The sequence below is a fragment of the Lethenteron reissneri genome, chromosome 16 (genome assembly GCF_015708825.2).
Source record: "Lethenteron reissneri isolate LAM-NWPU_2019-01 chromosome 16, ASM1570882v1, whole genome shotgun sequence".
In the NCBI taxonomy this organism is placed as follows: domain Eukaryota; kingdom Metazoa; phylum Chordata; class Hyperoartia; order Petromyzontiformes; family Petromyzontidae; genus Lethenteron; species Lethenteron reissneri.
Window position 1 is genome coordinate 8,912,078 of NC_083794.1, and position 13,102 is coordinate 8,925,179.

Below are 13,102 nucleotides of genomic sequence, written 5' to 3' on the forward strand. Positions count from 1 at the left end.
GACCTGGGGGTCCCCATCAACACGGCCGACGAGACCGATATTTCTTCCTTACGGGTCGCTACGAGCATACAAGCGCACGAGGTCCTCCAACGTAAACAGGGGGTCGTCTGCAATGCTGCCGTGGCCTCAGCTCCGGGCCCGGTAGTCACCGTGCCCCAAGTCGTCAGCCCACGAGAGGAGGCGTTCATCGCGGGACGACTGGGGGACTGGAGGTCGGGGGGTCGTTCGCCTCTGCGATCGGCCCGCAAGCTGGAGCAACCGAGATCTCCGACGACCCTCATCACGTGTTATAACTGCGGCCTCCGGGGCCACGTGGCGTCCGGCTGCCGCGCCCCACGTCAGCGCGCCATGGGACCTCGGCTGGACGACGAACAAGGCCCCAAGTCATCCCTACAAACCCCGGCGATTTGCGGCACCTCACATGCTCGGCCTGCATACTCGACACGCATGGTCCGTCGCGTTGCGGCGGAGGAGAGCCGGTTAGGGTTCGGGGATTCGGTTCGGCGAGGGGGGTTCGGCCGGGTCCGGGGAGACATTAAATGGTCGGAGTTGGGGCACAGAATAGTGGCTGCCAGAGCGGGTTCATCCGTCGTTACGGGATCTATTGATGGGGTCGAGGTCAGGGTGTTAGTGGACACGGGGGCATCGGCGACTATTATATCGGACCTCATTTATAACATTCTCCCTGTACAATGTCGTCCGCTTCTTCCGGTGGATGTGCCATTTTACGCCGCTAACGGGGGATCGTTGGGCATTATCGGTCAGATTAGGGCGTCCATTTGCATTGGTGATATCAAATTGTCGGGACCCGTTTTCGTTTCGTCCTCCCTGGCGGTTCCTTGTCTATTGGGCACTGATTTTTTGGCAAAAATGCCCATCAAAATTCTCATTGATCAGCGTTGCATTGAACTACCATCGGGTCGCCGTATTTCATTTTTGACGAACCCTACTGAAATTCGGACGGCGTGCGCTACGATACAAGCGTTAGCAACACAGACCGTGCACGTGCCCCCGGGTTCACAAATGTTAATTCCCCTCCGGTTGCGGAAACCATGGGTGAGGGAGACCTCGGATCAAGGCACGCTTTTGGGTCCTTCAAATAGGGCTGTTGGAGGTCTCGATTTGTCGGTGGCTCACCCTTTGGTTGGGGCTGACAGGGATCCGTTTGTCATGGGTTTAAACGCTGGGTCGCGGCCGGCCGTCATTCAGCAGGGCACCGTGCTAGCTCACGCGGCACGGGTCCCTGCGGAAGAGCGGCTGGTTGCGCAGGCTGATCCGAGCCCCACGCAAAACGTTAATCCGAAGGAGGACCTCGAAGGGGTCGATTCGCTGTGCGCGCGACACACAAATGCCGATGCCCTGTCGCGGTTGTTGCCTTGTCACAAATGTGCGTGCTTGTCGGGATCGGCGCGCTGTAAACCGCCAGTTACGGAAGGTATGGAGGAGTTGGTTGCGACCGCGGGCACACCAATTGGGGATGTTCCCGCTACCCCAGGGGGTCAGGACTCGCTGCTCTCACTGTCGTTGATTGAGTGGGGCCGTCTCCAAATGGCGGACAGCTCCCTGCTAGCATTGCGCCGCAAGACGGGGGGTTCCGAAGGGGACCATGAACGAACTGGCTCCTACGTGCTTAAGCAGGGCCTGTTAATGAGATGGGACAGTTTGTCCCGGCGGCACGCGATTGTGGTGCCTTCTGCTGTGAGGGGGAAGGTTGTCTTGGCCGCACACGAACGCCTCTTGCATTTGGGAGTTAACAAAACGCTTGCCCTGCTTCAGCGTGACTATTATTGGCCGGGAATGGAGGGTGACGTGGTGAATATTCTGAAGGGTTGTGTTGAGTGCGCCAGACGGAAACCACCGCCTGTGGCAGCTAATCCACCGCTGCAATCTATTCAGGTCTCGCGCACTAACGAGCTCGTTGCACTCGATATTCTGGGGCCTTTTCCAGTCACGCCTAGGGGTAATAAGTACCTGTTGGTGGGGGTCGAATATTTTACCCGGTGGCCTATGGCGTGGCCACTCGCCAACCAGTCGGCAGCGGCTGTGACGGACGCCTTTGTCCAGGGCTACGTCCTGGACAAGGGGGCTCCCGAACGCTTGCTGACCGACCAAGGGAAACATTTTTCGAGTAAATTACTGCAAGAGGTGTGCGACCTGTTGGGTACTAAGAAGGTGCGTACCTCCCCGTACCACCCGCAGACGGACGGGATGGTTGAGAGGCTCAACAGGACATTGACTTCTATGCTGTGCCAGCAGGTGTGTGAGGCACATGTTGATTGGGACCTGCAGGTTCCTGGGGTCCTCGCCGCGTATAGAATGGCCCCCCATGCAGCTACGGGATTTTCCCCGTTTTATCTGATGTACGGTCGGGAAGCCGACCCGCCCATGGAAACGCAGCTGGGTCTGCCCGCACCACGGACTAATTCGAAATTGGCAGAGCATATTAAATTTAACATTCATAAGCTGACAGAGGCAAGGGAGGCCGCACGGCTTAATTCGCGGGCTCGCCAAATTGCAAACGAGCGGTTGCGTGCACGGAAGGTGTCCGTGCACAACTGGGAACCAGGTGACAGGGCCTGGCTGCATTGCCCTCAGGCACCTTTGGCTACGTCGCCTAAATTGTTGAAGCCATGGCGGGGACCCGTGGAGGTCGTGCGGGTTGCACGCCCCCAGTGCGTTCAGATAAAATGGGGAAAACGCCGTTGGTACGTCCACCCCTCCCGACTGAAACCGTTCTCGCCTCCATATGGCCTCCCCTTGTGTCGTGAGGGCCGAGCATGTGACGTGACCGACGACCCTGAGGGGGAATTGTCTTTGCCTGATCCTCACATGTCTCCGCCTGATCCGCTCCCAGGTGTCTCGGAACTGACAGCTGCCGACCACCGGCGGCCGGATCTTCGCGGCGGGGCCGGTCCTTCCAGGCCCGATCCGCGCCGTCTAGAGCTGCCGGAGCCACCGGACGTATGCCAGCGTCCCGTCCCATACGACGGACCGGCCAGACGGACTCGCGCTAGGTCGCGCTACTTTGTGTGACCTACCATGTGAGGAGTCGTGGCAGACGGAGCGCCTCGGCACTGCGTTTAGTCACAGAGACACGTGGCGCGTTCGTTTTCGGGTGTTCGCTCTTATTGTGTTGTTCGTCGGGCTGTATATTGCTTCATATTTAAGTGTTGTGTTGTGTTGTTGTTGTTACGTTACGGGGCACACTGGGAAGTGGAGTTTCTTTATTACTGCGTTGACGTTAGGTTGTGTTGTTGGTTAACAGCCGGGCCGGCTGCAAGCTATGTGGGAGGGGGTGATGTAGAGGTGATACGCGCTGGGATTAGGGATCGTATGCCAGCGCGTAATGATTGGCTGTGTAGGTGGTGACGCGCGCTGACGGTGGAGGATCAGGGGTCAGCGCGGGGTCGTGGGTTACGGGGTACTGATTGGCTGTGGGCCCGTGACGCGCTGAGAGGGAGTGATCGGGTGGCAGCGCGGTGTGATTGGTAGAGGAGTGTTAACACGCGCTGGGGAAAACGGATCGTAGAGAGAGTGCATCGTGATTGGTTCACTAGGGAACGATGCTCACGTCGACGTCCGGATCAGCTCCGTCTCTCGTGAGCAGGGGCTATAAAAGGGGATGCACACAGGCGTAAGAGCAGTATGTAACCAGCGAAGAATGAAGACGGGGATGAAGACCTAGGGCCCTGCGGTACCTAGTCCCGCTGTCCTAACGGGACCGGGACTCTGTGTAACCCAGAGGCGAGTGTAGTGTGTGTAGCCATAGGCATAGAGTCTACACGAGCCGAATGTATTGTGTGTAGCCAGAGGCATAGGGTCTACACGAGTCAAGTGTATTGTGTGTATCCAGAGGCATAGGGTCTACACGAGTCAAGTGTATTGTGTGTAGCCAGAGGCATAGGGTCTACACGAGTCAAGTGTATTGGGTGTAGTCAGAACCATAGAGTCTACACGAGTTAAGTGGAGTGTGTAGTCGGAAGAAAGGAGACCACACGTTGTATGGTGAACGTAAAGATTTAATAAAAGTGTGTTACCCGTCAAGAAGTTCCTGCCGTCAATTCCAATACTTCACATGCAAGGCCCTCTTACTCAAGGTACAAAAACCAATCGTATCAATCAGGTACCTCTTTTGTGGTTCCATTCATGCGCCTCGCCGAGCACCGAGGGGTCGTAGCAGTAAGTCCCGTTTTTAACGAAATAGTCGTCTGTGCTCAGGATAACCCCATTTGGACCTTGTTCCTTAATATTTCTGCAAAATTCAGATCAATCATTTTAGAGGTGAGACGCTGCAGTCAACTTTAGTCATCCATCAACGCTGCTCCGAGCGCTAAAACTTCTTGAGATTTTGAATTCCGTTGACAAAACACATTCCTGCGGAGAGAGCTGGTAGGAACGTTGGGTTGCTCGGTCAATGGCCAGGGTCAACGGCGGCGTGGTGTATTCCGCAAATATGGCCAACTGTGAGGGTGGGCACAAGCCGGCGTGAGTAGGTTAAACGTTGAGTTTTATAAGGGCACCACGGGGTGACCAGCCCCTCCCCACCCAGCCCCACCCCTCCCACCCCCCACCCAGCCCCACCCTCCCCACCCAGCCCTTCCCCACCTAGCCCCTCCCCACCCAGCCCCTCCCCTCTCCACCCAGCCCCATCCATTTTTGGATGCACGACGGACACAATAATCCCCTGTGGGCTGGTGTAACCAGGAGGTTCCTACCAGTATTACGTTGACAAATGTTGACTATAGCGGAGCATAATATTTTCGCTCACTCTCGAAGAAAAATAATGACTCACGAAGCGCGAGGAACCACGGACAAGCAGGAAGGTGGCCACGCAGTGAGCCGGTGCCAATAATTGCCCAAGCGCTTTGGTCCTCTGTGTAATAAGGTGTTATCCGCCAATTAATGAGTGTTTACACGTGGGGAGAAACCGGAGCACGAGGAAAAAACCCATACATTTGAGGCTGAAATACTCTATCCTATGCAAACGTAAAAGGTGGTGTCCAGATTTTTGCTGTAGCGCATTCTCCTGTTGAGCCAGGGTATGTCACTTCAACGCCGAGGGGGAAAGGGAGTATCACAACATTTGTGCGATTCACCAACCTTCGCCTCCACAGCCTGGATTACAGGTGTGCACCACCACCGCCCAGCAATTCCAAATTCCAAATCGGAAAATAGGGTAATGGAGATTATGTAACCTATATAGCCATAAGACTGGATTGCGGTCAGAAATAATTAGAATCAGAATCTTTATTTAGACTCTATAAATCCAATCAGTTATGAAGCTCTTTTTCACAAATGTCGAGCAGGGGCAGGTCAGCAAGTTACAACAAACAATGCAAAAAAGCCGAATAGAGTAAAAAAGAGAAAAAGTAAGCAAGTCACGAAAATAAATAAATATTCATACAGCATAAAAGTACAAATTACATATGTATACATACATGCCGATTTTCCAACACTAAATGCAAGCTGGGGAAAGGCAACAAAACAACAACAACAAAAGTCCAAGACCCCACTAACACAATACAATCCCTCAATAAAATTGCACATTGAAAATGGACTATGGATACATGCGTAGTGTAGTGAAATACGCGGTGTGCAGTTAACCGAGGGCAACTGAGGGCAAACAGGTGCGCGTGAGGTTTGCACGGGCAAATCGCCAGTTGTTAAGGGGCGAAGCAGTTGGCAACGGGGTCGACCGGTTGTGCACGCTGATACCGGAGGTGTTGCCAGGAGACGGGAGATAAGGGTTGATTGATGGGCCGACAGGCGCCAGCCTGGCGAGATCTTAAAGAGACGCACGGGAAGTCTCCGATAATTAGCAGAGGAATATATGGGCGTGTGCCGTGAGCAGAGCGGGGAGTTGTTGCCAGGGAACAACTAAGAAGACATCGCGCCGCTGCCGCTCCAGCCGTCAACGCAACCTCAACCCTAACGCCGTCGCCGGGCGGGTGATGGCTGATCCCCCCGCCCGGGACAGACGGGTGAGCGGGTCTGAGGGAGCGTAGGTGAGGGCAGAGGTGGAGGTGTAGAGTTGCTGTGTGCGAAGTTGCTGTGGGCGGAGACGCTGTGTGCGGAGACGCTGTGTGCGGAGTCGCTGACAGGAGCGCTGCTGAGTGCAGAATAAGCGAGGTGAAAGGTAGATAAGAGTGGGGAGAAGTTACCGTATAGATTAGGGGTCCCTAACTCCCGGGCCGCGGACCAGTACCGATCCGTGGCCTGTTAGGAACCAGGCCGCACAGCAGGAGGTGAGAGCGGCGAGTCCGCGCGTGGCCCGCCCCCATTATTTTATTATTTACCACTTCCGTCCGCGACTCTTTCCCGCACTGCGCACTTGTCTCAGTCACAGTTTTGGTAAGCCCATAAGCTGCTAACCCTAGCCAAAAGAGTAAAAAACAAACGTTGCTGGAGAGCTTCTTTGAAAAGGGGGAAAGACCCAATGATGAACCCCCCCCCCCCTCCCGGTCCGTGAAAAAATTGTCTTCCACGAAACCGGTCCCTGGTGCCAGAAAGGTTGGGGACCGCTGGTATAGATAGCTATAGAAGTGCCTACAACTGGTGCAAGAATAGGTTAATAAAGTGTAAGCAGGTGACTTGTTACAACATGTCGGTGCGAGTAATTTTTGAAGACACCACACATGGGTAAGGACCAACCTTACAAATCTCATTTGCAAATATGGCTGTATCCAGCACCAATCTTTTGCTTCAGGATATTCTTAAAGGAAGATTCACAATGTTACGGGAGGAAACAAGGTTGTTCCAAAATATTGGTGCTCCAACAGCAAATTCTTTGTCACCTGTTCCAATTATTGTTCTCGGGATAGTTAATAGGCAATTAGATGGACGTTAGGTTTCTCAGGTTTGGTAATGGGGTTAATAAATTATCTAAATATAGTGCAGATCTGACAATAGGAGACAAGTAGGAAGGCAAGAGTGGTGCCGATCTGGGCGGGAGATGTCATAGAGAGGAAAACTATCATAAGAAATGTGGTGCCCATGGCAGCACAACTATTGTGAATGAGTGGCAGGCCTAGAAATAGGTGGCTTAGTGAGGGGGGGAAATGTCAGGTAGAAAACAAAAACGTGTACTTTTGATTCATGAAATGCACTTTGGTCCCAGGCCACATGGCAAAAAGCCTTAGTAACATAAATGCGTCGTGATCATACACAATGGGATTAAATGTACACATTTATCAGCTGTGACTGTGGGCAGGCGGCAACATTACACAAATTCAATCCATTACCAGCAATGGAATGTGCATGCCTGGAACACAAGTGTCATTGCCTCAATTGCACGTTTATTTATAGCACTGCAATGTTGTAGTTTGGAGCCTCTTGATTATTTGTTACTCAGCCACTGACACATGTGCACATTTTTTTTGTTGAAACAAAAGTACAGTATATTTAAGAAAGCCACCTTTGCATCCAAACAATGTAAGAAATGAACAAAAATGTATAACACAAAAGTTCATGTTCACTGCAATTTTTTACCTGGATCCAGTATGATTTATCGAAACCAAAGAGCGAAAGTCTATTTTAACACTAGACATTAGCAACAGTGTAAATTTAAATAAAGCACTGCACTGTATTGACATATTTTTGTCAAACATTCCTCTCAGAAGCATCTTATACACAATTATGTGGCTGTAAGCTTACCTGGCCAAGGTTGATTTCCCAGATCCTGGCAAGCCACGAAGCACAAAGAGGACCTTCCCCTCTTTAGACCTGGATCTCATCTTGCTCAGCGGAAATGGCTGTCTAGGCACAGGCGGGGCCTGCGTTGGCCAAGGCTGCTTCGGCAATGGATGTGCATGTTTCTGCACTGGAGCATTTGGACGAAAAACGAACGGCACTGCCATCGGATTCATACTGGACACATTGCCACCGGGCTCTGTGTAACCATACACCTGGTGATTCCAGCTGTTATCTGTGGTAGGTATCGGTCCTAAGTTTGATATCAGAGGTTGGCCACCCCAGCCTTGCCAGCCACCGCCAGACAGCCACGTCATAGGTTGTTCATGCTGGCTCAGTGGATGGGTCTGCTCTCTGCTGTATGAGGGAGGCCAGACCTGCATTGGTGTCCACTGTCCAGGTGGAAATATTCTCATTTTGTTGCCACTGAGACTCAATGGACCCATCGACTTTGGACCGTTTGTCCACTTTCTCTTAAAGAATCAGATGTGGGCCTGAATGCCGCATCAGGTATCTCCGATGCACTCCAACCATGAGAAGATGATAAAGTATCAACATCTTTAGCATTTTCTTGTCTTGCGCCACGATCAGCAGGTATCACTCCATCTGTTACAGAATCAGCTAAGCCCTCAACATTTGACTGGGGTCCTTGTAAAACCGCAGAGCCTTCATTGTGCTGAATTTCTTCCATTTCATTGATGGCCATTTGCAGTTCTAACTCTGCTTCATCCACAACACTTTCATCTCTGTCTGCACACATATTTTCTTTTGCACTGCAAACTATACTTCCGTAATTATCAGAAAAAGAAACATTGCAATTTTCAGCAGGCTGCTGAAGGAACGGCACACCACTACCCTCCGGATTGCTGCTTACTGACCCACAATTTCCAGAACTCATGTTGCTTTGATGATGCCGATCTGAACCAGTGGTTCCAATAACACTTTCCTGTAAAATACTGGAGGGAAAGGATACTTCCAAAACTGAACTCACAGCCTCTGATGGCAACAGATTCAAAGCAGACCTGTCATCTATTGAAGAAGGCACGATACTGAAATTTGCACTGCTCTGCTCGTACCAGATGACACAGTGCCAACACTGTCCGCTGGATAAACGTAATTCAATTCATCTGCAGGTCCTTTCGTTGAGCTTGAAGTGTAAACGATATCACCGGTGTTTGTAGCTGACCTTGGTTGCTCATAGTCACCAATCCAATTACTGCCACCGCTCATCAGCTCGTGAGCAATGGCATTCAAACCTTCTGCTCTCAGCTGCTGTCGTGGCCCAACAGCCCCGCTGAGCTCCAGCAGGGAGTCCATTGCCACGTCAGCTAAACAGACCAGGGGGAGGGCGATGGCGAGAAATGTGTCAGCTGTGCAGGTTATGAAGTCCAAGACAATCCACGTGTAACATACGTCAGCATTCAATAAAGTAGCGTAATTCAATGATAGCAATCTAATAAACGACCTCACGTTCTTCACAGCACCTTTGCATCGAAATGCCCTAATTTGCACCATAAATGAGTCAATGTGGATTTTTCAAAGGTTGTATGGAAATTCAACGAAAGTTTACGAAGTACAAAAGCCATGTAAAATATAACATCGAACCATATTTTAAGTCGGTTACACGTGGCAGGTATTCATGACATTGAAGTAAAATGTAGTCTCTGCATAAAGACTGCATTGCTGTTATTTAAAGTACCATTCACATCTTTCAATACTTTCACCTTCCCACGGGTTATGTTTGTTTGGTCAAGATGATGGGGTGGGGCAGTGGTTCGCACATTGTAAGCCCACTTGACTGGGTTGGATTCCCAGCTATGGGTAACACCAGTGACAAATTATTGCGAAACCAACTCTTGTACCCCCCCCCTGCCCTTCACCAACCCGCACTGACCAGCGTGGTGAAGTTTAGTCATACAACCTCTGACAGCATGGGGAGACCTAACTTGAGCAGTGGCCTAACAAAAGGCTGTACATTATATCATTATGATGACGTCGTCGATATGGTGAAAATAATGAAAACTGTGATATGGTCGTATAATCATTGGTGATGATAATACTTAGTGGTTGTGATGACAGTAATGATTAGCATATTGACAATGATGTTGATTGTGGCAGTCAAGAGGATGATGCCAGCAAATATTTATGACTGACGATGACGTAGTGACGGTAACAATGAAGACGAAAAGGATGACGGTACGATGGTGACCGTTGTGATAGATGCGTTATGATGATGACAGTAATCGTGATGAGGATGACGGTAACAATGACAGTGAAAAAATGTATACAATTAATGAGGACAAGTGATCATGATGACGGTGATTTAAGGTTATGGCGTCAATGACGATGATGATGATGTGATAACGATGATGATGTGATAATAACAGCGACGATGAAGAGCTTGATGACAGTGATGAAGATATTGACGTTGATAACGATAACGAAGATGGTGACGCCAGGACGGAATGTTGATAATGAACGGGATCAAGTTCAGAATACTTATTTATACTGGAGGAATCCGATGAACTATAAAGCTCTTTTTTCCCCACAGATGTCCAGTAGGGACCGGTCATAACGTAACAACAACAATACAAAACACGATAGGGGTGCAAAGTATAGAAAAGGTAAACAAATCACTTAAACAAATACAAATAAAAAATTATTACCAGGTAAAGCCCACTGAGGTGTTAAATAATTTTCAGAAGCGACCTGGCCACAAATCATAACTCAACAAAGTGGCTTACCGTGTGGAAATGTATATCAGCAAAATAATCTTCATCGGTTACTGAATAACATCGATCAGGATGATGAAGACCATGACTGAGATTATTTTGATGTGACAATAACAGTAACGATAAACCGACGATGGTAATGAAGATGGTGGCAATTATGATTATAACGATGTCAACAATATAAAAGATGACACCACTTTAACCTCACGTAACTAACTGAAAACATGCATGTATGTATCTATGTTGAACGTATTTCGCACATTACGTACCCAACCGTGCTCACGCGAGGTGCGTGGGGGAGGAAAACAAAACATGCCTCTCAAATTTACTTAAAGCTTTCGTGACTCCAGGAATTAATATGAACGACCCAATAATATGCCTCTAACAGTGCAAACTGTTACAACCATCTTAACCACAATAATCTCAATAACAGCACACCACAACCGTCTACAAAACAATCGCGCCGAGTCAGATTAAAGTAACATGCACACCGCTGAAGTCGCACTCCACCAGCACGATGTAGACGACCTGGGGGTCCAGGTTCGGGAACATGGACACCATGGAATCCACGACCTGACCCCGCGTGGTGCTAGTTCCTGGGCCGCCCTCCCATGCTTCCTCCCCGGCAGGAGCGTGTAGGCCGTAGGGGGTTTTCGGACCCTTCGCCTGTGCGCTGCCGACACCGGACGCGTTTCTTTCTGGGCATTTTACGTCCGATATACAATTTACCGAAATATTTCACGTCCTAATGTCGCCTGTGAAAACGTAACTTCGCTACTTCTACAGTCTTTGAATGCGCAAAAGGGGCTACCTATCTTTTACAATCGTCTAACGTGGCCGTTTCTCATCGGTGTCGGGGTTAGGGCCGAGGCGGCGAAAAATAAAAGACAACATTCGCTCGCGAAATAAAAACATCGTGGCAACTTTACGGCGATTCCGTGACATCCCCCCACAACGTTTCGTTACGAATGTTTGTATTTAATTTTATTTATTTAATAAAGCTCTTGCGTAATTTTAAAACGCGTCAACTTTAACCTTTGCGCTGTAACAACGTCATCGCCCCCCCCTCCACCCCCTCCACTCTCCCCCTCCACGTTGATTCAACACGTGGCCGATACCAACCCCATACCGCCCCCCATTCACTCACAAGGGGGGCATTTCCTGCCACTGCCCCAACATTTCAGTTTCATTTATTTGGTAGAGCCCTGTGAGCCATTCGGCTCTTGAATCGGGTGCAACCGCAAAAAAAACAAGAACAAGAAAACATCTTAAAGTTGCTTTGCGCAAACAGAAAAATCCAGGAAAAAATGCAAAGAAATTTCCCAGAAAAAAGCACCTGACACCAACACACTGTGCAAATATCCCAGTGGGATGCAAGTCAACATAGCGGGTGGAGCGGTGGTGTAGAAGCAGCGGTTAGAGGGCTCCTGGGCCTTTCCCCTAGGTCGACTCAGCCTAAACAATTATGTGCCTGGTCGCGGTGTGTAAACATCGCCACCGGGGGAGACAAAGACGGCTGGGCGTGGTTCTGGCCACCCACGTCCTCGTGTGCCGTGCCGACCTTCATAGGTGCTCAGTCTCTTTAGGCTATACGGGGGATATTTGTCTTTGCTCCCCATTGTAAACACGTGCGGGCAGCCCTTTTGTAAGTCCCACAGGTGGGCGAGGGCCTCCCGGACTCAGGTTTGCTGATGTCTAAAATTTGCTGAAAACTCAAACGTTTCGCTTGTTAAATAAAAGGCCGGTGTGCCTCATTAGTTGTCATTTTGTACAATATTCATAGTCACAGCTGCCCTATTTGTTTTAATGTGGGGTTTTTGTTACCCAGTACTGTACTCCAGATTAAGAGGCTCCCCGTAGACTGGCCAACGTTGGTTGACGTTCGTCCAACGTTAACCAAGGTAGGGCCAATTTTATTGCTGAGTAATTCTACATGTGATGGTAAATCGGGATTCCTAAAGAGAACCGACATAACGGGAGAACACTCAATATCCCCAAATATGGTTTAAAACTGGACATACATTAAAGTACACATACTTGTGATTTGTTTTATCAGTTACTAAAAACGCATGCATGCAGGATTTATATACAGTACAGTAAATGTCAATTGGCTTTCTCAATGGGTGTTGAAAATATTCACGACTATCAGGGTTGGGATAATAAATTCAGTGGTAATACAAAAGACAGTTATACATACTACTGTACTTAACATATACTGATACGACAAAGCATGATACATTCATGCCAAGATCAAATAATATCAATGCATAAAAACATGCAATGCTTTCATATATTTATATCAATGGTGCAAGTGCACCTCATAAATTGTAAAATGCATTTTAATATTGACAATAACTATCCTACCATAAAAAAATGAACGGTCATTGAATTTCTTTACCGTATTTAACAAGACTGGGGAGGCGGAGGATTGAACTCGGAAACTTGAGTTGAACTCCAATATTTGGCTAAAACAGAGCCAAATGATATTTGAACAAAATAAACTGCAGTATGAAAAAATCCATAACAAACATAAAGTGGCCAATTGCACTTATTTACAAATTAGGAACAAAACTAATCACAAAATTTAAAAAATTTTTGCAGTATAATAAAAATAAAAACCATCATCAACCATTGTTTACCCACTGCTATCACCAACCCTTGCGAATTTTGGATGCCACAGT

At 49.1% G+C, this 13,102-nt stretch overlaps 1 protein-coding gene across 3 annotated transcripts in view; it reads right to left on the bottom strand.

Annotated features, from left to right (window-relative positions):
• The window catches only part of N4BP2 (NEDD4 binding protein 2), a 32,233-nt gene extending 20,755 nt beyond the window's left edge, over positions 1–11,478 (bottom strand). For all 3 annotated transcript variants that reach the window (XM_061552334.1, XM_061552333.1, XM_061552331.1), the window contains exons 1-3: positions 10,913–11,478; positions 7,654–9,017; positions 4,128–4,252 (exon numbers count right to left, since the gene is read on the bottom strand). In XM_061552334.1, coding sequence (XP_061408318.1) covers positions 4,128–4,252; positions 7,654–8,135 — 607 coding nt within the window. In that variant the 5' untranslated portion in view covers positions 8,136–9,017; positions 10,913–11,478. The remainder of the gene's footprint in view (positions 1–4,127; positions 4,253–7,653; positions 9,018–10,912) is intronic.
• Positions 11,479–13,102: the final 1,624 nt, after the last annotated feature.